Here is a 25,088-nt window from a genome sequence, read left to right as displayed (position 1 = left end):
GGCATAAAAGCTGGCAGAAGTAATTGCAATTACTTAAAACTGGACTGAACTAACTCTTAAGGGGTCTTTCATGTGTTATGTTTGTAGCATAAATATTTTTGAACGGCTCAGAATGCAAGTTCTAAAAGCCAAGAACTTGTTAGGTAAAGCATGGAACTATTTATGCATAGTAATAAACTAATGCAGTGGTTTTCAAACCTGAACACCAGGGAACCCTTTCCACAATGATTGGTCTGCCCACAGAGAGTTCATGGGTGGCGCTGGCACTCCTGTTGGGCCTCACCACCACTCCTCATAAGCAACTCTGAGTGGGCCATAGAGCACATCTCCTATTGATCTGCATTATAGAGGAAGATTGAGGGTCAACCTCTTTCAGAGAAACTTGACTGCCAGTACTGTTCTTCTGGAGAACATAGTTTGAAAACTTCTGTATTTATGTGTTGTCCAGATCTATACTTAATAGTTTTGATGAATATTTGAATTCACTGTACCACAAAATAAGCAGTACAGATTTCTTCATATTATATGAATAAGCCTTCAGTGATGTGTCCTCACTATTTGGTGAGGATTTCCCCTTTTTCTTCTTCTTATAGCTCCCTCTTTATTATCGTGCCTTCTACAATCACTGGCAGAAGGTTATTTGTGCTATATGATCCATGGGATTCAGCATATACTGTCTATCTTCATTTTATTTTGTATCCTGGCATCTGACCTGATATTATAATAAAGATTTAGCGACAAGATGCAAATTTTGTATACATTTACTCCGTATGCGAGGCAATCGAACAATTCCTCAAGAAAGGAGGAAAAACTTGTTGTACTAATCCAGAGAAATAAGTCACCCTTAAGCCCATTGAAATTAATGGCATATAAGTTAATTGCAACTTTCCCAGTTGATTTCAGTGGGATTCAAGCACAATTTTCTTTGGATTGTGCCTCCTACTGCCTCTGCCCCACAGTGGGACCCTCCTCTCCTCATTAGGAAGGAATGCTAAAGACACCCACCAATTCAAACACCAATTCATCTCCACTCACTAGTTCCCGTGCAATTGCCACCAACCTCTGAGGAGGACTGGAAGTGACTCCTTTTAGAGCCCCTCAATGCTTCTCCTTAAATTGGCCAGTAGGGGTCACTGTTGTCGAATGACACAAGGCTCCATCCCTCCCAGGGTTGAGGCTGCAGCTCTGGAGTGCGCCTAGCTCCTGCTCATGGAGTGAGAAGCAGAATCGAAGAATTAAACCCCAGGGTTTCCTTTTGCATGGGGACACACACAGCTATGGGCTAGTCATGGCAGCGTGTAAGATCCAGCTGCATCCACTCATTTCATGGTTAGATATAGCAATATTTAGCGTACAAACAGCAGTGTCCGTCATCATAAACTAGGCACACACAAGGCAGGCCTGCACCACTTGTGACCCACCAAGCTGAATGCAGTCCACTGCTTCTCTATGGCAACCCACCAGTGCAAGCCTATACGTGCCTACTAAGGAGTAAGCCCCCTGAGTTCAACGGGGCTTACTCCCAGGTAAGTGTTTACAGACTGGCAGTCTGAACTTCCTAGTTTTGCTGCCTGCTTGGACTGCAAAAATAGGTCGGGAGAGGTTGCCGAGCACCTGGCCAGCCACAATGTCACAAGGCTGGTAGGCTGTGTTTGCCTTGGTGGAGCTCAAATTGTGCCAACCTCAGTTCTCATCCCCACCACTGGTGTCTGTGTGCGTATGAGTGTATCACACACACACACACACACACACACACACACACACTTCGGAAGTAATCTCCATACAGTTGTTTAGTTATAAAGAACAGAAAATACAGATCTGGCTTAAATATGATGCAAAGGGCACCAACACAACATCCTTGTTAGGTGAATGGATTGTTTATTAATATTATTAATATTATTCCAATACATTTTTAAACAATGTTTGTGTACTGAGTCCCACAGAAAGTGTCCTGATCCAAGGAACATTTTATGCTGCTTTAAAAAAAAAATTGACCCAAAGAGTAACCCATAATCCAAAAGCAAAAAAGAACATATGTGAAATAGACTTGCCAACGTTTGACTGCAAAACTGTTGACCCGCTGGAGAGGAGGCTGCCACCTCCCAGGTGCTGGATGCAGCCACTGTAAGGCCATAGCTAGACCTAAGGTTTATCCCTGGATCGTCCAGGGGTCAGACCTGTTCACCTAGGTGACACACAGGGGATCCAGTGCTCAGGCAGGGGCGAACCCTAGAGGATCCCAGGATAAACCTGAGGTCTAGCTGTGGCCTAAGACTGTTTTTGATTGTATTAGCTTTCTAGCCCCTGATCCTGGTTATCTACCAGCACAGTTCCCCCCTCCCCCTTCCTAAGATTGGCAGTTCTCATGTGAAATATATAAGTATTAGCACCAGGCCATTGAGGAGCAAATGAAGGACCAGCCAAGAACTTTAGAAATGGGACAATGGCAATGATTCAGAATAATCTTAGTTTTATAGTCCGCTATAATTCTAAAGAACTTACTTATCCTTTTCATACACAACTTACATCTTCCATTGCATTGATCGCACTTGTGATATGAGCATGACTTAGGAATTTCTTCATGGATGCTAAAATAAAATATTTTAGGAATAAGCACCAATTCTTAAGCTTAATTTCAGGAGGCTGCTAGATGGGGTGGGGGATAGGAAGACACTTTCTTTTGTGGTTGGATCGCTTCCTCTGCTTTTGGTACCTACGTTGAGTCAATCGACTCCTCCTCTGGCCAGATTGAAGTCTTTCGTCACAGGGGCTCACTGACTCCATGGAGGGAGAACACGTACTAAGGAGTGACGTCAGGGGCTGTGCCTGCACTGCAAGCACAGACTATGGAACTGGGCACAGGATACCCTTCTCTGAGAATCTCAGGAAAAAAGTGAGATCCTAGCAATTATGGTTCCAAATCTCTGCTAAAGAAGTGCTCGGGCACTGCCCGGTGAACTCTTCAAGAAACCAGAAGGGCTCCTGAATAAAATCCCCAGGGGTCAGGGTTCTTGCCCCTCTCTAGAGTAAAACAGGCTGCCCAACCGAGCTTTTCCTGGTGCAGAATTTGAACTGTTTTGTCAAGGAGTTTTAGTTTGGTTTTTTTACTCTGAGTGCAGAGTAACACAACATTGTCCTGGATAGGGCGTGTGCAAATCACGGAACTCTAAAAATGCTCTGCAATGATCGGGATCACGAGTTGGGTCAGAACCCCAATTACTTAACTGCATTACTCACCAAGAGTGCTTGCCTGCAGTGTGTGGGTTGCTTTTCCATTAATCATCTTTAATTTCCTCATTTGCACAGTGGTGGATGGAGGCGTCTCTTGGCTCAATGCAGGAATGGGGTTAAAACACTCTGGCTGGAATCCCTAGAGCCTCGCCACCCCCCCCCCCCCACACGGCTAAACCACTTCAACTGTGCATCGAGGCTTTGCAGATCTTTTGTTTTCAGCAACAGCCCACTGAATCTCTTGACCCTCATGAGCAGCTTTTCAAGAACTTGCTGACAGGTAGCGGGGGCTGAAAAGTTCCAGTGCATGAGCAGAAACCCCCCTTATGGCTGTTTGGATCCTGGCCGATGTTGTTGTTGTTGTTGTTATTAATATTATTAATATTAGTAGTATAATCTTATATGGAGACCTAAAAGTAAAGTGAGACTTACAGGTACCTGACTTGCAAGACTCAGGTTTGCAGCTGCTGCTTTTTTCTTGCTGTTGGTGCTGTTTGCATTGTTCCCGGCACTGCTATTAGAAGTGCTGCTTGTTGAATTTTTCCTTTTCCTCCGTTTGGTTGTTGGCTGTCTTGTAGGCTCTGCTGCAGTAGACATGCAGGAAGCAAAACAAATTACAGATATTGATGCCTGCAGAGGAACAACAACAGCAGTAACAGCCTTTCTCGCCTCTTCACCCTCCAGTTTAAAATTCCTAAATATGTGGAACATTCGCCTGGAACTAAAAGCAAATTTAAATGAACATGTGGAAAAATAATAGTTATATACAATACTGGTCATTCAGACCCCAAACTCAAATGACATTGCAGTAAACACTACTCTGCTTAAAAAATTATAGAGGAGATAAATTACCTGGACATATCGTGTCCCCCATGGGTCACTGGAAACTGGACTTTCTCTTTAAACTTTCTCTTTAAACATCTAGCAACCAAACTGCAGAGAATAAATATTAAGGGCCAACTATACCTGGAGGTGCCACCATTCGCTGCCATTTTTGAAACAAACATGTTTTCAGGCAATCCCGAGGACTTAAATTATACGTTTTATGCCTTGACATCAGTTCTTGCATTGGCTCCAATATTACACACAACTGCAAAAGTAAGAATGCAAGAAAGCAAATTTAAGGTGAAGAGCATTTCTTGAAAAGCACACTTCTAGTCTGAATTGAACATCAGCAGTTCAATTTCCCTTGTTTCTGATTTCCACTCTTTTTGCTATGTAAACAGAGAATTATTGGTACGAAATTCAATTCATGATGTCGTTGGGCCTCATGTTTCTGGACATAAAAATATGAATTGCAGGGGCTCATAATGTTTGCCGCAAATATGAAGGGAGCATTACAACTCCTGAATTCTTTTCTGTCTCAGATTTTAATGTGAGCAGATAAGAATCCATTTTCTATCCCCTTCCACCCACCAACCTGAACCTCCCTCCTTTACTGGGCTGGTATTCTGCCAGAAGCAGCAAGCAAGAAGAAGAAAAGGAAAAGTTCCCCTCTCCAGTCCCTGTTGTACTGCTATGAAATACGGCCAGCTGCCAGAATCCCCTGGGAAACCAGGTGCTTCGTGCACTGCATAGCAGCATGTCAGGGGAGAGGGGAGCAGGGAGAGACCTCTCCTGGTTCCAGTTCCCTGCGCTTGCTAGAGTTCGCTGCCGCCTCCGCACCATTGTGCCAGAGGGGACTTGGCAAGTCACAATCTACATTTGGTTTGGAAATAAATGAGCTATTTCACCCTTAGGGGTGGGTGGTGGGTGGGAGAAATAGATCAGCTTATTTTCCAATCACCACAAATGTCAATACAGCTCAGTGCAGTCTGTGCAGAGCAGACAGGTTCCAGTATGGGAAATGTATTCTATATATATATATATATATATATATATATATATATATATATCACTGTTAATTTGTTGTGTAGTGGTACAATGAATGTAAGGAAACATTCAGAAGAACAGGATTTAACTTCTTAAGATCGACATATTTCCTTTTGATTAAAAGGTTTTATCTTACCTTCTTCACAGACTAGGAACCCCAACCCTTTTCTTTTGAAATACATGCTTTCTGAAAGCAATGTTTCCCATTCTGCATTCCTCACTCTGTCCTCCATGTTCTGCACTTCTGTCATCTGCGCATTCGTTCCCCTATCTGCTTTTTTTCCTGACCACGAAGGGTTCTTCTTTTTTCCATTTCTATTTCTATGATTTGCTCTTAGGATTGCATCCCTATTTTATTTCTTGCCTCCATCTTTCCATTTCTCATTCATTCAATTTATCTTATTTTCAAATTTCCTTTGTTTTTATTTTTTACTGTTTTCAAGAATGTTGAAATAATTCCTTTCTTCCTACCCTTTAGTTACTTTGCCCATCTGCCCATTTCCCTCCACTGTTTCCAAAGTTTCTCATCATATTCTTTTGAGTGAATCTAATTCTATTCCAATTTCTCTTCTCAGTCTTCATTCTCCTTCATTTGTCTTCTGCTTAAATTCTTGTTAGTCAAGCCACCTTCCTTGACATTCTTTGGCTTCGACACAATAACCTCCTTCAGCGTTTGATTGGGGTCTCGCTCACATGAAACACCTATGCATGAGAAACTGCTCACGTGTAGGCTGCTCACTTCAGAGGTCTACACTAAATTTCTGGATGTTGAGGAGCACATGAAGTTGGGGTGAGGCTAGGAGGAACAGCTACACTTAGGACTCACATGTACAAAGAATGCGCTAACAAATTAAGAGGGCTACTGGTTTCTTCTAATCATTCCAAACAATCCTTCACCTCCTCAGATTTGAAGTCATCAATTACTTAAGAGGACTGTAAAACTGGAGGCTCCCTGGAACCATTTTGAAATAGGCAAAAATCTACTTTTATTTGTTTTATTTGTTATGGATAGGAAAGCTCCCTGGGAAGTATCTCTCCTCTGACTGAAGCATTTTGCTATTACTGCTTCTATCTAAATTACACAGATGAGTTGCTAAATAAGGAACCTAAAATTCACCTCAACATTTTGCTTTAGGAAAACCCTAGCAATAACTTAGAGATGTTTAGAACTCCTCTGAGTTTGCTAGTTTTAAAACTTTTACATGAAATCCCTCAGATGTTTAGCTTGAGCAGGGATTTCAGCTGCTGTGTAATTGTTGGGTTAAAACAAATAAATAAAAATAGAAGCAGCCCCAGGCTTCCCCAGACATATTAGAGATCCACTGTATTGGATCCTTTTGCCACAAAGCTAAGGAAGTGACCAGTTACAGATTGCCACACATAGTTTACATAAGAATACTTTCTATAATCAACTGAACTTCACATGAATACAAGATATGTATCTACATACTCTAAATGTGAACTGATTTAACTGGCATTGCTTCTTGACCTGGGAATTGTTAATTAATTAAAGTATTGTTTCATTTATTTATGGGCAGTGGTTCCATTGTTGGATGTCACTCAATTTTTTTAAAAAAGCCATAAAACATACATCATCATCATTATTATTATTATTATTATTATTATTATTATTATTATTATTATTTACATGTATATACCACCCCATAGCCGAAGCTCTCTGGGCGGTTTACAAAAGTTAAAAACTGAACATTAAAAAGAAACATACAAAATTTAGAACCATAAAAAGCATAAAATAGAAACAAAAACAGATAATATCCATTTAAAAACAACTATTCTGTGGTCAGTTAAAAAAAACCTCAGCATATGCTGTTAAATGCCTGGGAGAAGAGAAAAGTCTTGACCTAGTGCCGAAAAGATAACAATGTTTGCGCCAGGCGAGCCTCGTCAGGGAGATCATTCCATAATTGAGGGGCCACCACTGAAAAGGCCCTCTCCCTGGTTGTCATTCTCTGAGCTTCCCACTAGTGTGGTGTAGTGGCTATAAAGTGTCAGACTGGAAGCCGGGAGATCTGGGTTCTAGTCCCCACTCGGCCATGGAAACCCACTGGGCGACTTTTGGCCAGTGTTCCTTGTTTTTTCTTTTCTTTTCCTTTTTGAGGAATTGTGAAAACAATGTTGCTCCAAAGGGCTTTTGGGGACATGATAAATTGAGTTTACCCTTATGCTGAAAAGAAATATGTTTTAAAAAATTTCCAGCAGGGTTTTTGGGAGATTGTATAGTATTTTAATCATGTGGTGTTTTTTTTTTTTTAGTAGTTTGGCTTTTTAATATTGTTGTAAACTGCAGTGATTATCAAACTGAGAGAAAAGCAAGGTATAAATGGATATATTTTTTTTCTTTCTCTTTTTAGGAATTCTATCTATTTCTTTAAAGAACAGGGCAGGGGTGCTAAACCAGCATGATTAAAGAAGAAAGGACAGATCTATAGGATTAAGAGCAATCGGATAGTTTTCTACTTATTCTACCGGCACCACTCCTTATTGGTTTCTGCACGCCAGTTTCTCATGCTACTGATTTAATGCTATCACTCAAAGCCATCGTAAGAACAGAAGAACTGTGCTGTGCTAAGAACAAAGACCTTCCTGTTCCCACAGTGGCCAAACAGATGCCCCAATGGGAAGCCCACAAGCAGGACATCAGCACAATAGCACCCAACTGCTCATGTTCTCCAGCAAATGGCATCGAGAGGCATAATACTGGAAGTACTACACTTCACTTTGGCTGAGAAAACAATACTGGAAATAATACACAGCCCTCATGACTAGTAGCCATCGTTCATTTAAACAACATGGGGAATGACCCTCAGGAAAATAGGTCCAATGGAACCTGGAAAGGCAACTGCAGCTGGCTTCGAGGCAGCCTTTTTAAGTCCGTAGCTCTATCTATTTCAATTTTGCACTGGGTTGTTGATGTTTTTTGGTGTCTATCCAAAATTATTGATTTGATTCAGATACCCTAAACTGCCCAACACATTTGTCAGGAGAAGTATTATTGGCCTGGTGAACTGACAAATAATCTGAAGCTTCTAAGAATATTTTTTTTATGCTAAAGGTATGATTGGCTGACACATCACATGAGTAAAACTCAGAAAAGAACGTTATCCTCACTTTGCTAAAATAATCCAAACTCCCTTGTTCTTCCTGTGTTGGCTTATTACCAAATATTCTTTATGGAGAGAGATCTACGTACAAACATTTTGTTACCATAATGTCCACATCGCTTCCAGTTGCTCTGGAGTTAACAGTCCATGAATACATCAACCTAACAATGTTTTTTGTTTGTTTGCTGGTTTTCTATAATTGGTTCGGAACTCATATAAGAACAGATTGGTTTTCTGAGCATGTACATTCTCCATTGCTTATGTTCTTCATTCATATTTTACTTATCTTCAGTCACACATAGGTTATCATCACACACGCACACATATATTCTTTAACTGACTTTACATGCAAGGCAGGGAATAAAGCTACTGTAATCCTACCAGTTCTGGACTCCAGGTGGCAGAACTAACTCAGCTAAGGAATCAAGCCCTCACTTGGAATGCAGCAGTAGAACAAAAATATAAAATGTGTTCAATGTAATTAATTCATTTTCGTTGGCCTTTGCATCTTACGCAAGGAATACACTGTGTTCTGGAGTCATGTAAGATATATGCCATATGGTGAGCATATTCTGCAGATTTCTGGAAAGAAAATTCTCTGAAATCTTAAAGCTGCAGATTTGAAAACCCAGAAAGGCAACAATGATTAAATCCTTAAAAAAACCATTATGTACAGAGAGGGCTGCACGCGTATATATTTCAGTGATGCCAACTATATTATACAACATAATCATCCTTGAGGGGGTCAGATAGCTTCAACCATTTAGATCAGAGTTTAAGAGAATTGAATGGCTTCTGAAATACGTAAGTTGACCATTCTTGGCCTAAACCACTGATCTTCTATTCTACCCACTAAAGAAAACAAGTATAAAACATTGCTTGGATGGGGATAGAAAAGCTGTCTGAGTTTTTAAAACAAAACTTGGCAAGAGATAAATTGCCCTTAATGTGCACACACTATGCCCCGTAACTTTCATTGCTGGCAACTCTCCCATCTAGCCCTCAAACTGCACTTTAAATTTTAAACAGTGTTGTTGTGAGGATAAAACAGAGAGGAGGAACATGTAAGCCACCTTGGGTTCTTTGCGAGAGGAAAAAAGGTGGGATACAAATGTAATAGTAAAAAAGTAGCTTCTAAGAGACTGTGGCTGCAACCCTATACAGCATATAGTACACATATTTACCAGGGAATAAGCCAATGGGACTTATACCTGAGTAAACATTAGGATTGTGCTGTGAACAAATCATGACGTCCCTGGCGTAAATCTCACCTCTGCCATGAAATGTGGCTATAAATGTCACTAAGTCTCGAGTTTGTGGTGGCTCTTCATCTCCAAATGGTTCTGAATGGTTATTTAGATCCAATTCTCCAGTTTCTGACCTGTCTTTGGGACAAAAATAGGCTTTCACCCCAAAATATGCCAAAACTAGACAGGAGAAGTGATTCTGTTTGTTCTGCTGGGTCTCGCAATGCCTTTTGATCTTACTGGTGATGGTATCCTACTGAAATGCCTGGCCAGGATAGGGCTTGGGGTCAAGTGCTAGTCATTGCCTTTAAACTTGTATTTGGCTTAAGATCTAGGCATACAAAAGATAATTTCCTGCCATGTGAACCTTCCCTGAGTCCCACCACCATCAAAGGCTCAGTTAGAGGTGGCATACAAGGAAGAAACTTCTAGAGCAGTCATCCCTCCTCCTACAGCGGGGAGTTCCACATTTACCTTTGGCTCCTGTGTAGACTATGTTTAATGCAAACTGAAAACCTAATACAACAGGCACATGATCTGATTGGTGCCTGGTTTACTTTTATATTTCCATAATAATATGGATCTGCCTTACAGAGCTGTAAGTATTCCAAGCAGACTTTTGAACACTGAAAATGTAATATATTAATTATATTATCAAGTCACAAATTTAAGTAGCAATTCTGGATTTTGCTGCATGGAACTGCTGACTGGAAATGAGCACACACACATACGCAAACACCTCTGAAGTGCTACACATGTGTCCATAGCTGCTTTGGGAGTCTAAATGTATAAAGGCGGGATATAAATTAAAATAAGTAGCTAGTGTTTTGGGCCATGGGGTTAACGTATAATGAAACACCTCTTCACATTATGTAATTTACATAAGATTAAGTGAACCTCTGTAAAGGTGAAGGCTGAACAGAACAAACTAGTGGCCATCAAGCTCTGTACCATGTACACATCGACAGTTCTATACTGGTCTTCCACAGCTCTGCTGCCTGAGATCCTTTGAACTGTTAGGTAATGAACCTGGGTGGTCCCAATGTGAAACTTACTCGTGGTTTTGCCAGTATTAGGAACACAATGGTGATTCGAATATAACACTCAGCAGCTTTATTTATTTATTTATTTATTTTCATCAATGGTACTTGGATAATGTTACTTTAAACTCGCTCATAGTTTGCTACCTCAAGTACAAATTAGTGGTTTGCTTTCTTGAATAAGGGAGATTTAGAGCAGCAATATGCAAGGATGGACCCGGGTGCAGTTTAGAAATGTTCTTTTACTAGCTTTTGGATTTTTTTTTTAAAAAAAAAATCAGCATCACTGATTTGTAACCTACCAGAAATTCCCAGGCAAACGATATCTATAGGAAACAGCATGGGGAAGGTTGATTTCCCTATGTGCTGTTTCCTATCACTATCACGTGTCGCGTTACTGTATGACATTTCCTTCCTCTCAATTTGTCCAAGAGGCAAACAATCCACTGTTCAGCAGTTCTGACTCAAATCCGAACACCTGATGCTTCTGATATGCAAACTGCCAGCTTTCCCTATTTGTGCAACAATGAGACCTTATCGGTTTGTTGCTTTCCACTTTGACTGTAAAAATGCTTCCACTGTCACTTTTGACGTCTGTCCTTGGCAGCTTGTTCACGTTCGGAAGGACTCAAGAAAGCTGCTTGTCTTATTCAGGTCATTATCAATCCGAAACAAGTGACAGTCAATCACATAAATAAATAAATAAATAAATAAATAAATAAATAAATAAAGCACACTTTGAAGCTTTCAGGCAAATTTAAATTTGGTAAATGTAATCATTTCAATGAAATGCAACAGACAAATGAGAGGCAGTGGATACAGTAGGCTTGTCTAACTTGTGTTCCTCCCAAGTCAAATGCAGCCCACAAGCCTGTTATGGCCTGTTAGGTAGTTGACATATCCCCTCTTAATGCCCCATTTTACAGTCTTGGGCACGCTGCAAAACCAGAAGGTTTATTGGAGATCTTGACAGAGAGATGCCTATAAGCACACAGCTGTATTCCGTGTAAACTCTGCTTCCCCAATAGGCTTGTGACTCAGTTGTCATTTCAAAAGGGGAAATCTTGTTACAGGTACTGGGGGTTTGTTTGTTTGTTTGTTTGTTTTTAAAAAAATCACTCCCCAAATACCACAAATGTAATTAAGGTTATGATTAAGCCTGTCAACGGATTACAACATTTTCTAGTGGTTAATCACCTGCCCTTTACACATTTAATCCAGGGGTCCCCAACCTTGTTGGACCCATGGGCACATTTGGGAATTTGAGAAACTACTTTGGGCACCACCACAAAATGGCTCCCATGGAGAATGTGAGTAGTCACAAAATGGCTGCCATGATGAACTGGCCAGTCAAAACAGGTGTGTGTGTGTGTGTGTGTGTGTGTGTGTGTGTGGCAGGGAGAGTAATAGCAAGGCTAGAGGCTGGGAGAGAAGGGGGAAATAGCAAAGCAAAGTGGTTGAGGGAAGAGAAAGAGCGAGGCTAGGGATTAGGAAGGGTGAGGAAGAAGATTAACTATGAGGAAGGGAAAGAAATAGTGAGGAAAGGGTATGGTAGAGAGAAATAGTGAGGCTAGAGGCAGGGAGTGTAGGGAGACAGAGAGAGCATTTAAAGGGGGAAGTATTTGTGGACAGAAGATTGGGTGGAGGCAGGAAACAACGCTTTACTTCTCTTCCTGCTTTCTGAATAGCTAATCAGCCAGAGGTTCAGGAAGAGGAGGGAATACATTTGTGAAGGGGGCAGGGAGCTTCGTGGGTGCTGTCGGAGGTGCCCGTGGCATGATGGCCAAGGGGGCAACCATTACGTAATGGTGGGGCCAGCCATTCGCGTCAGGTGGCGAAGCAGGAAAGAGTGGCGAATTGCGATGCTCTCTTCCCCGCCCCCATTGCCACAATGGTCTGTCACTTCAGGCGGAGGCCTAGTCCTCCTTGCCAGCACGGGTTTGCAGCACCTGCTAGAAAACAGTGAACCGATATGAAGGAAAGCAGAGCGACCTCTTCTTCTTTTGTGTTCAAAAGCCACAAAGTGTCCTGTGGCATCCTGAAGGGTCACAAATTTATTATAGCATAATAAGCTTTCGTCAACTAGCCCCAAGTGCCAAAATAACTTACTTGCTTATGCATCGTGACTTGAGCCGAGAAGGGGGTTGGGTGTCATCTGCTATTCCGCCTCAAGCAGCAAAATGTCTTGGGCTGCCCCTGCCCTGATTTAATCCATCAAAGAAAGGATTAAAACACTTTGCCATTCACTGAAAGTTTACGGCACCAATTCTGCAAAGAGTTCCACTTGTTTCCATTTCATTTCTGGAGTACATTTAAGGTGCTGGTTTTGACCTTTAACTTGAATCTAGTTAAGAGGCCCTAGTTGTACCATCAGAGGAACAGCTGTCTTCTGCTAGAAATAGTGTCCCTTGGTAGTGGTTCCCACTTGTGGACGTCTGCATCCTTGCCACTGGCCCATTTAGAAAGGTTGTTAAGCTTTTTTGTTGTTATTTCACTAGAGGCCTTTGGAGTTTTGTGTTACTGGTTTTGTGTTGTCTCCTCTTGGCTGGCATCTTTGTCTATTTGTTTATTACATTTTTATTTTCTCTTCCTCCAAGGAGCTCAGGGAGACATACATAGTTCATTCCTCTCCTGCTTCCATTTTATCCTCACAACAACCCTGTGAGGAAATTAGGCTGATATAATAATATGATAATGATGTGGCATTATTGCTTTGAAATTAATACAGATGCTTTAAATGGCCTAGATTGACTTGGGGTAGAACAGAATTGCATCTTTTTACTGCCCATTGAGTGTGCCTGTCTACACATAGGCCCAAATTGTACAGTCAGTTTCCTGCACATATAGGAGGGCCTGGTTGCATTTTCAGACCTAAGCATATTGAATTTTCCACATATCGGCTCTATGCAAATGTTATACTCATGCACAGATGTGCCCCATGAATGCAGCAGGAAGACATAACCTCTGCCCCAATGTACAGATACTGCATGCAAGGAGAAGTTCAGATAGAAAGCAAGACCAGTGATTCATCACTATTGTTAACGAAGAACCATTGGTAAAGTGAAACAAAATAAATAAACGATTTAAGTAAACCGTGCCTTTTTAAAATATTGAATGAAATGAAAGATAAGTCATAAAAACTACCAGACATAGTGAGAGGAAGGAAAGTCCCTCTTTAATATTTTCCTTCTCATTCCATATTAACAGTACCAGACCAGAACCCTAACCCTAAAATAAACCAACACCCCCAACATCAGATTTGTCCTTAATCATAGTCCCACTGGTTAAATTATGCTTTCACTAGCTGAAACTGGGACTCACCAATTAATCAACTAACTTTTAGTTGATTGATCTATCAGTTGAACTGATAAAAGATTGTTGTCCTAATTATAATATACATGTATGCAAGCATGCTAAAAGGGTAAGGCTATTCCTCGCTTAGAAGGCAAAGACCAACAATCTGCTTCTGTGCAATAAATCTCTTCTAGGTCCATACAAAATAATCTCATTTCTACCCTGCAGCTCAGGCACAAATGTCATGTTTTTCACATAACAGGTTCTATTTTTAGACTGAATTGTAGGAAACCTGCCGCATTAATAAATGGGAGAGAACTACAGAACTATACTGGCTGGTAATGTGCTAGTGCAAATGTAGGCTTGGCCTTTAGCCAATGAACTGTTGCTTGCCGTCAGAGCTCTGGAAGTAAAAACAGAACGTGTCCAGGAATGATTAATAAGCTGCCAAAACCTTGAGCATGTAGTTCAAAGTTTTTGGTGATTTGGTTGTTTTAGCACCAATGTGTTTTCAGTTTTATCACCAAACCAAATACTGTTTCATTTACATCGAAGAAGGCTTCACTCAGATTTCAAAGAGAAAGCAACATTGTGAGAGTGGTATACAGAGAAAAATATTATTTTTTAAATGGAAAGAAAGTATGTGTTTCCCCGTCCCCAAAATATTTATAAGCCAATGCTCCTACTGTAACATAATGGCTACCAGACAAGCTGTGAACCTGAAAGACAAGGGTTCAAATCTTACTTCTGCCATGAACTCAATAACTCCCCCTCCCCACACATTTCTTGAATTCATGTGCTTGGTCCCACATTTACAAACGAACAAATAAGCCCTCTTTGTACAAAGAACATACATTCAGAGTTTGTTCAGGGATATTATTCCTTTCTTAATCTCCCGTACTTCATTACAAACCTCTAGATTCATACCCTGTGGCCAGATGGATGTTTACATAAACATACTTATAGTGCAATAAAAATCCATTTTGAGGTTACATAAAATAAACAGCAATTACTGGAAAATGGACCTTTTTAATTAAAAGTATTTGAAGGAAGTAGGGATTAATGACTTTAAAGTAGGAGAGTATTTAATGCTTACAGTCATAGATCATCCCTTACCAAAGCCATATTCCTGCTGTTGTCAATGGTAGGGTGACCATATGAAAAGGAGGACAGGGCTCCTGTATCTTTAACAGTTGTATTGAAAAGAGAATTTCAGCAGGTGTCATTTCATCTGGTGAAATTCCCTCTTCATCGCAACAGTTAAAGCTGCAGGTGCCCTGCCCTCTTTTAAATCTGGTCACTCTAGTACAGCTCCTGCAGCTTTAACTGTTGTGATGAAAAGGTAATTTCACCATATACAAATGACACCTGCTGAAATTCCCTTTTCTATGCAACTGTTAAAGATACAGGAGCCCTGTCCTCCTTTCCATATGGTCACCCTAGTCAATGGTATTTTCTAGTGCTAATATTACTTATGTTGAATGACACTTTACACCCTAGTCAGCAACTAACTTTACTAAAGGGCCAGTTCACAGAGTGGATGGTAGGTGGCAGGTCAGGGACCCACCTCATTCACCCCCAAAAAGGACTACTGGTTCATCTCATGGCCACAGGTACTACTCCTACACAGGCACCCTTTTATCTCTGTCAACAAATCGTACCCTTCCATTGGTACTACCACTTATTGATCCCTACCCTATATTGTGCTCACAATAGTATAATTAGTAACACAATTCTTTAAATCATAACTGATGGGGGTGAAACGTACCGTATTTCTTCGATTCTAAGACGCCATCGATTGGAAGACGCACACTAATTTCAGTACCACCAACAGAAAAAAAAAGCTTTGATTCTAAGAAATAATAAACGCACCCGCAATTCTAAGATGCACCCCATTTTAGAGATGTTTATATGGGGGGGGGAGTGTGTCTTAGAATCGAAGAAATATGTTTAACCACTTGCCTGAATACCAATGGCGAACAGGAATCCCACACAGGCGATTGTGTGGAATCCCCTCCAGATGCATGAGTGGTCTGGTGAGTGGACTGTCTCTTGTTTGCCAGCTTGGTCAACTTCTGTATTGGCTGTGAATTACAGGCTTCACTACCTCTATAGCCAGTACAGAAACATAATTCGCCCTCCCCTCTTTTGTACTGGGCACTCTAGTATATCTCCTGGCAGCTTTAACTGTTGTGATGAAGAGAGAATTTCACCAGGTGCTGAATACATACAAATGACACCTGCTGACATTCCCTTTTCTATACAACTTTTAAAGAAACAGGAGCCCTGTCCTCCTTTTCATATAGTTACCCTACCTAGGAGGGGACTTGTTGTTACTTCATTTTATTTATCAGTTTTGTAAAACTCAAATTGTTAAGTATAGTGGACGAGCAAGTTTGGTTCTTGCAGCATGGAAACAGAAGACAATTCTTCTTAACTTAGCAGACTCTTTTTCTTTTTCAGATATGTTATTTTGATGAATGCTACTTCCTGACCCTAGGCAGAGTGCAAGCAAAGAGGGTGGAAAAAATCCCTGAAGTACTTCAAGACTGGTTGTTGAACCAGAAGAACAAACAAAGCCCAAATCTATAAGTGTAGCTCAATTTATCTTTTCTGATATCACTTTAAAACAATGGGTTGGAAAAACAACAACACATCACAGAAATACTGTACGAGAGAGAAGGGAGGGGAGGGGAGGGGAGAGGAGAGAGAGAGAGACAGGGGAAATACCAACATTAATGAATCTCTACCTAAAAAGTGGAAAGTATGTGTGTGCGATGTATGTCTGGAAATGTTTACCCAGTTCCAGATGCGTTAGAAACTTGAAATTTGGCATGCTGATAGGTCTGGCTGTACAATGTACCAGAAAAATCTAAAAACATGCATTTTGGGGTTTTAAGTATTTTTAAAGAATTTAATAAAAACCAAGCCTTACACCTACATCTCCCAGCATGCCTTGGGCAGAACTCCCAGCATGCCTTGGGTGGGAGGCCAGACTTTCGCAGCCATTGTGAGTGCATGGGCGGGTTGCCACTGCGTGACTTTCACAACCCTGACTCCTAAAGTTGGTCACAAGCAGTCAACCCAATTCCACATAAATGGGCTGCGTCCATTTGCGGTGCCTCCTCCTGCCCAAGGCATGCTGGGAGTTGTAGGTCTGTGAATAACGTGTTAATCTTTGAACACCATCTGAGGTGTGGTGGGAGACAACTGGAGAGCCGGACTTCTTAGTTGTGGCACCCTGCTTGTGGATTTCTTTCTCCCAGGCAGGCTTGCCTAGTGACTGCATTAATGGCTTTTAAGTGCCAAGTGAGGAATTATTATTATTATTAATTATTATTATTATTATTATTATTATTATTATTATTATTATTATCCAAGTCCTTTTAACTTGATGAGATTTTTTATGCTGCATTCTTCCCCCTGTCATAACTAAACTACAATATTCCAAGACAGATGCAGGAATTATTGAATAAAGTTCATGATTTTTATGTAAAAGCCTGATTATACCATTGAAACAGAAGAGTGAATGGAGGAGTGACTGATAGCTGAGAGCTAGAATGGAATGGTGGGTGGGGTGAGTGGCAGTTGGAGAAAGTCAGGTAGGAGGAGAAATAAGACAGTTAGTGAGAGGTCAGGAAAGTGGGGGCTGGGTTAGGATTGAGAGATAGTGGCCTGGTTTGCTAACCCATACATTCCAGGACTACACCTCCCAGCATGCCTTTGGCAGCCTGCAGGTGCCCGCATCCTCTGAGACATCCTGTTGCTGCTGCTGCTGCTGCTGCTCAATACAGTATAGAGGAGTAACATTGCCGAAGGGCTGGCGCTGGGCCAGGTACTTCCCCCCTTCATCAGGTCTGTTTCTGGGCATATGCAGAGTGCCTCCCCTTCCTCCCTCCCTCTTAAGGGTGAAGGCTGTGCACTTGCTTCCCCCAGATTCTGAGAAATCAGTGATATCGGGATGGAGTGGCTTTGAATATGTTTGCCCCCTCAAAGTCATGCTGTTGAATTTAGTTACGATTATAAGACATATGAAACATATCTTACCAGTTTTACAATAATTACACTGGTTCCTGGTCCATTCCAAGCACAATTCAAAGTGCTGGTTTTAACCTTTAAGGCCCTAAATGGTGTGGGACCCTGATATTTCAAGGACACACTTCAACCTGCAATTAAGTTCTTCCTCAGGTGTCTTCTCCAGGTTCCCTGCCTTGGAGATGAGATGGGTAGTGATCAGCCTTTTGGGTTTTAGTGTCCTAGCACTGGAACACTCTCCCCAAAGTCTAATGCCTTTTTGGTTCCAGATAGAGAAGTATGAGCATTTCGTTTCAATTTGCAAATCGCTTGAACATACCCTTTTTGCAACCCCGAATGCAAACGAAAGCTCATTTTCTCTGAAAATGTTTTCAGATTCCCAAACTAGTGTTCATGTCTGCAAAATGTGTACTTGAAAAATGAGTAACTTCCTCAAATTGCACAATTTTCTCAAAACGTGTGCATTTTAAAATCAGCTTCCTTTAGTCTAGGGGAGAAATTTGCTCGAATTTGGAAATTTGTGCACATCTGGGAATTGCTTGTGCAACTTTCATATTCACTAGCTGTTCATTTTGTGCAATTTTCCCATTTGTGCAAAGTGAACAGCAATTGCAAATATGAGAACAAATCAAGGAAAGATGATCAGTGAACTGAAGTTTGGAGAATCCTGGTGAGCTCGAACCTTGCTTGTCCGCTCATCCCTAGTTCCAGGTGAAAATGTTTTTCTTGGCCCAAGCTTTTTACATCTTTTTGATGTATTAGTTTTAATGGCAATTATAATGCTGAACATGCTTCTGTCTTACCATTTTTATTACAGTATATATTTTTTATTGTTTAAACAATAAACAAGGCACTATGGGAGTCCTTCTGTACTGAAAAGCAGGATATTAACATATCTCAAATACAAATGGTGAACTCATTCGAGTGCTGATCCTTACTTAGTGCAACACGGCACTTTCCATGCACAAGCACCTTTTATCAGCTTAGGCTGATATACCAACTGCGCCCTTATCTGGACAGAGATAGCCTAGCTACAGTTATCCATGCTCTGATAACCTCTTGTTTGGATTACTGCAATGCTTATACGTGGGGCTGCCTTTGAAAACGGTCCGGAAACTTCAACTAGTACAAAACAGGGCAGCACGGTTACTAACAGGGACTGGCCGACGAGACCAAATCACGCCAGTCCTTTTCCAGCTTCATTGCCTGCCAGTCCAGGCCCGATTCAAAATGCTGGTGTTAACATTTAAAGCCCTAAATGGCTTGGGGCCAGGCTATCTGAAGGAACGCCTCCTCCCATATGTACCTGCCCGGACCCTAAGGTCATCCTCAGGGGTCCTTCTCCGCAAGCCCCTGCCAAAGGAAGTGAGGCAGGTGGCTACCAGGAGGAGGGCCTTCTCTGCTGTGGCACCCCGGCTGTGGAATGAGCTCCCTAAGGAGGTTCGCTTAGCACCTACATTATATGCTTTCAGACGCCAGGTGAAGACTTTTTTATTCTCCCAGCATTTTAACAGTCTATAAATAAATTTTAACTTGGTGTTTTAAATTTGTAATTTTGCATTGCTGCTCTTTTTATCTGGTTGAGCTTTTATATTGTATTTTATATTACGGTTTTATACTGTTGTTTTATACTTTGAATGGTTTAATTTTTGTGAACCGCCCAGAGAGCTCCAGCTATTGGGCGGTATAGAAATGTAATAAATAAATAAATAAATAAATAAATAAGGGGGAGGTATCAGCAGGCTTTGGAAACCCCAAGGTTTTCAGAAGTTCTAAATATTCTAGAAAATCCCCTAAGTGGAGAACCTGCCCAATAAACATCCCCATGAGGTGTGAGCATGTCTACTGGTCATAGAACAATGAGTGTCTTTGGGGGGGGGATTGGGGGTGGCTGGGGAGAACAGAGAAGAGTATCCTTGAAAAGGGCACTGCTGGCTGCCATTTTTTGCAAGTCCCACTTGTATATTCCAAATAAATGAATACATAAGTAACATTAAGTGGCGTGTTAAGTGTTTGAAGTGGCAAGAAGAAGCTAGCTTGACATTTGAGGTCACTTGTCTCTGAAAATGGCTAAATTATGTGGAGTGCAGTGGGGTGATGTGAGGCACTGATAACAGAATGCCGCAGGGCCTTATGTTTGACTAGCATGCCAGGTCTCCAGAGCCTGAAGATCTGTGATTTAGGGAGAAAGCCTTGGGGGGGGGGGGGGGAACAGTGCCTAGAAGATTGGAAAATCTAGAGGCACTTAGTGGATGCAAGAGATGACCCTGGAGGAAGGATGTAGTCTGGCTCTGACTGGAGGCGCAGGTATGTTACTTGGTAAGTATGGGAACAGAGATAAAAGCAATAGCTTCCACCAAGCCAAGTAGAACTCCGCTCTTGGTTCCATCCTTCACTCTGAAGATTTTACTCGTTCTCCTGGAGACCCTGAGAAGGAGGCTAAAAGCCTGAAACTTTAGGCCAACCCATCACATCTGGCAGCCCTATGTTTGACATGCCTGCCTTATTGCTTTTTATAAAGGGTTGTCTATATAACTACTGATCAGGGCCAATCATGCCATGTTTTTGAGACACAGTAAAATCAAGTCCTGAGATGGGATGACTGCAGGAGTTACTTAATGTCCCTCATACATATTTAATGGGAAATAGTTGATCTACTGCAGAAAAAGCCTGTAGACCTTTAATTAAAGCAGACCTCTAGATTTTCTTTTTTAATCTGTTTCGTGGCCTAGATGATTAGTAAGATGAATCTTTCCCTCATTTGCCATAAAAACCCTGTCCTTTTCTTCCTCTTGGTTCCTCAAGGCTGATATTCATTACTTTAGGCTCACCAAAGAACCAGAATCTATGACTTAATCAAAATCATTCACAGTGTGCTATTTTTTTATTTTTTAAAAAAAAGCACAATAAAAACAACTTTCCATAGAGAGAAAATCGCTCAAGGGAATGGGGAAATTAATTTCAAGAAATTGGATTTTTGTGGGTACAAAAGACTATGGAGTGAATGAAAACCGTGGTGATGTTGGGATACAAGGAAAATATACTCACTGACTTCAACAGAACTGAACTGAACTCTATTAAGAAAATTAAACTTCAAATGTTGTTATACAGAAGCAATCATAGGTTTGTGGGGGGGGGGGCAGGGAAATTACAGGATTTCAGAGGAACACTTTCAAATATGTTTTCAGGGGCTTGTGCCACAAAGACCTGGGCCTCATCTACACCAAGGAGGATATTGCACTATGAAAGTGGTATGAAAGCGGTATATAAAAGGCAGGAGCCACACCAAGCAGGATATAGCGGTATGAAAGTGGTATATGGTAAGTGTCAATGGGCCCCAAGAGTGGTCAATGCACATCAAAACTGCTATAAAGCAATAGAGTTGCTCCTGCCTTTTATATACTGCTTTCATACCACTTTCATAGTTCCATAGTTCCATATTGAACCGCCCAGAGAGCTCCGGCTATTGGGCGGTATAGAAATGTAATAAATAAATAAATAAATATCCTGCTTGGTGTAGATGAGGCCCAGGTCTACATGTGCTGGAGAATGAAGACAAAATGAGGCGCTGGAGTCCAGAGGTGTTCGGATGGAGTGTGCCACTTCAGACTGCAGTTGGGGAGTCACATATTTGTATATTCCCTGTTGGTGTTGTTGTAGTAGACAAGGGAGCAGGCTGTGTTAGAATCTTTCTTTTTCATGTGGTTGTTTTGTATTTTTAACAGTGTCCTCCTTTTCATATGGTCACCCTACATTATGAAAAGGAGGACAGGGCTTCTGTGTCTTTAACAGTTGTATTGAAAAGGGAATTTCAGCAGGTGCCATTTGTGTGCATGCAGCACCTGGTGAAACCCCCTCTTCGTCGCAACAGTTAAAGCTGCAGGAGCACTGTCTAGCATGACCACATACAAAAGAGGGCAATACCACTGTTAAAGATACAGAAGCCCTGTCCTCCTTTCCATATGGTCACCCTAGTTTAGAGTGACCATATGAAAAGGAGGACAGGGCTCCTGTACCTTTAACAGTTGTATTGAAAAGGGAATTTCAGCAGTTGTCATTTGTATATATGGAGAACCTGGGGAAATTTCCTCTTCATCACAATGCTTAAAGCTGCAGGTGCCCTGCCCTCTTTTAAATCTGGTCACTCTAGCATAGCTCCTGCAGCTTTAACTGTGGTGATGAAAAAAGAATTTCACCAGGTTCTCCATATATACAAATGACACCTGCTGAAATTCTCTTTTCTATGCAACTGTTAAAGATACAGGAGCCCTGTCCTCCTTTTCATATGGTCACCCTACCCTAGTTAACCCTCCTCAGGCTGCAGTGTAGTCCCAACCCAAACAGTATTTCTCCATAAAGAGCCTTTTTATGTTTTTTAATAGAAAAGGACAAATATGTTATAAATGCTTAAATGCAATTTGTAGACTGGCCCGTAGAGGCAGAACTAAAGGAGATCAGATTATTCCGAGGCTCTGCTCTAAGAACCATTTAGTAAGACATTGAAAATAGATGCTTGGGGCTAAACCAATTCAGACTGCAGGGCTGTATCACTTTAGACTGCAGGTGGAGGCTCACCAGCACTGTATTAAATATCCTCGTTGCATCTGGTACTCACGGGCCCAGGCAGCCCCACCCGGCACCAGGATGGGCCCACGCCTGACTGCTCTTAAGTCTTCAGGGGTGGTTGGGTGCAGGTCCGCTCTGACTTCTGGGTTGCAACTCGCCTTTTGTCATCTGATGACAAAAGCCTCATGAACAGGGCTTTACCAGTATGTATTATTTATTTATAATATATGTTAAATGTAAGTATTTTAGATATTTAGCAGCCATCCACGATTCTTAGGTGGCAAACTGGGGGATGTGTTTTCTTGTTATTGTTTTTAACTCAACCCCTGAAATGACCCCTGAAATGGGTTTGTGAGGGGAATACAAGCTTGGGATACAAGGACTGTTATTTTTATCCACCTCTCCTGTTTCCTTCTTCTTTTTAATCATTCTTTTATTTTAGCTGCTTCAACAAAGCAGCATCTCTGCCAAAGCCAAAAGCAAACCTGCACAAAACGAACAAAGAAGGACAAGAAATATTTAAAGAAAAGAAGTAAAATGAGGAAAGGAAAAGATAAGCTCATTCCTCCTCTCCACAGAAGTGAATTCTGTTTCCCTCCTGCAATCTATCCACCCCCCCTTCTCAAATTATTTTGCCGCTTCACTTTCATTTTGCTTCATATTATGGCAAAAACACTACCCCAAATAAATCCAACCCCCCCAAATGGAAACAAGGTTTCCACACCGACAAAATAAAAGTTTTTTTAAAAAAAACACACCAGTAATTTAACATTAAAAACCCATGACATAAAGCTTATCAAGCATTTTCAGCTAAATATTATGGCTTAGTGTATTGTGTTAACCATTCTTAACCATGGTGGCTACATAATCACAGTTTAAACATCCTCACTAACCCTGTGCTACAACAGAGTTGATGGCCTCACTACGGCTTAGCATGTTGTCTGAACAGGCCCAATGAAAGACTTTAAAACAGGGCCAGTTTTGGTCCCGGAGGTGAATGACAAGATCCATTCTCCCCCTGACTCCACAAACAGAAACCAACCAGACGAGGAGCTTCACGTCTGGTGACAGGGGCAGCCCCTCCATCACACCTTAGGGCAGCAGGGCATAGGGCAGGTTGCATGGCACACCCAACAACTCACCACCACTACTGCTCACCAAGCTTTTGCTGCCTGAGGCAGCTGCCTCACTGCCTAATGGTAGAACCAGCCTAGCTTTAAAGGCAAGCATCGACATCTTGAAATGGGCACAGGTAGTTGCAAAACCAGTTGAATAAGTTGTCATCTCCCAAGATTCAAGAAGAGGCGAACTAATCTTCTGCATGAGCTGTAGCTTTTAAGTCATGTTCAAGGGCAACCCCATGAAAATTGTATTACAGTAATCAATCCTAGAGGCTACAACTGCATAGATAAAGATGGTGAGATGCACTGTCTCCAAAAAGTGATGGCACTTGTACAGCTAATAAAAGGCATTCCAGTCACCTCTGCTACTGGTAATTCAAGAATGGAGCAAGTCTCAGGTTCATCCCTGCCTGAGCACTGGATGCCCTGTGTGGCACTTAGGCCACTGCTAGACCTAAGGTTTATCCTGGGATCATCCAGGGTCCGCCCCTGTCTGAGCGCTGGATCCCCTGTGTGTCACCTAGATGAAAAGGTTTGACCCCTGGATGATCCAGGGATAAACCTTAGGTCTAGCTATGGCCTCAGAGAATCTTGAGGCTCTAAATCTATTCAGATGTGTTGATTATTATCCCATTTATCACAAATATGAGAACTCCAACAAGAATGGAGTTCTTACATTAGTAGAATGTAAGCCTATGCGGCAGGGTCTTGCTATTTACTGTTTTACGCTGTACAGCACCATGTACATTGATGGTGCTATATAAAATAATAATAATAATAATAATTAATAATGGTTGGATTACCCAGAGGCATCATCTCTATCTTGTCTGGATTCAACTTCAGTTTGTTTAACTTCACTCACCCATAGCTTCCAGAAACTGGTTTGAGACCAAGGTCTCATCTACACCAAGCAGGATATTGCACTATGAAAGTGGTATATAAAAGGCAGGAGCCACACCAAGCAGAATATAGCGGTATGAAAGTCTGTGTCAATGGGCCCCAACAGTTGTCAGTGCTCTTCAGTACCATTATAAAGCAGTCGTGTGGCTCCTGCCTTTTATATACTGCTTTCATACCACTTTCATAGTGGAATATCCTGCTTGGTGTAGATGAGGCCCAAGACTGCTGTTCTTCAATGCTTCCTTAAACCCAAACCTCCAGATGATCTCTCCCTACAGGTTCGTATAGATATTAAACAGCATTGGCAATACTACCAAACATCCCAAGCTAGCAACATCAATCATTACACTTTGGATACAGCCCAGGCACCTGAACAGGTGTTCAAACCACTTTAAGAGAATATTGTACCTTATTTACATCCTACTGGCTGAAAATGCTGTTTTAGGTATTTTTAGTAAAAAGAAAAAAAAGGAAAAAGAATATATATAGCTTCTTAGGTTATTTCAACATTTTAGGATTAAAGCAGGCAGGGATTCCAGATTGGAGGGTATGACTTCCAATGAGAACTTCTTATTTTAAGAATTAACCACAGTTCCAGATGAAAGTTTAAACACTCCCAAATATAATTGCCATGAATATAGTGCACACCACTGTGTTGTA

The 25,088-nt window shown here is 41.4% G+C and overlaps 1 protein-coding gene across 4 annotated transcripts in view; it reads right to left on the bottom strand.

Moving 5' to 3' along the window:
* Window positions 1-25,088, bottom strand: part of LDB2 (LIM domain binding 2) — a 244,393-nt gene that overhangs the window by 6,597 nt on the left and 212,708 nt on the right. The window contains exons 6-7 of one of the 4 annotated variants that reach the window (XM_063135582.1): window positions 4,198-4,321; window positions 3,664-3,815 (exon numbers count right to left, since the gene is read on the bottom strand). In XM_063135582.1, coding sequence (XP_062991652.1) covers window positions 3,664-3,815; window positions 4,198-4,321 — 276 coding nt within the window. The remainder of the gene's footprint in view (window positions 1-3,663; window positions 3,816-4,197; window positions 4,322-25,088) is intronic. The other 3 variants (XM_063135584.1, XM_063135583.1, XM_063135585.1) reach the window with 3 other exon arrangements.

The sequence above is a fragment of the Elgaria multicarinata genome, chromosome 10 (genome assembly GCF_023053635.1).
Source record: "Elgaria multicarinata webbii isolate HBS135686 ecotype San Diego chromosome 10, rElgMul1.1.pri, whole genome shotgun sequence".
Classification (NCBI taxonomy): Eukaryota; Metazoa; Chordata; class Lepidosauria; order Squamata; family Anguidae; genus Elgaria; species Elgaria multicarinata.
Note: the sequence above shows the minus strand (reverse complement) of the source record. Positions and strands in the feature narration are given on the sequence as shown.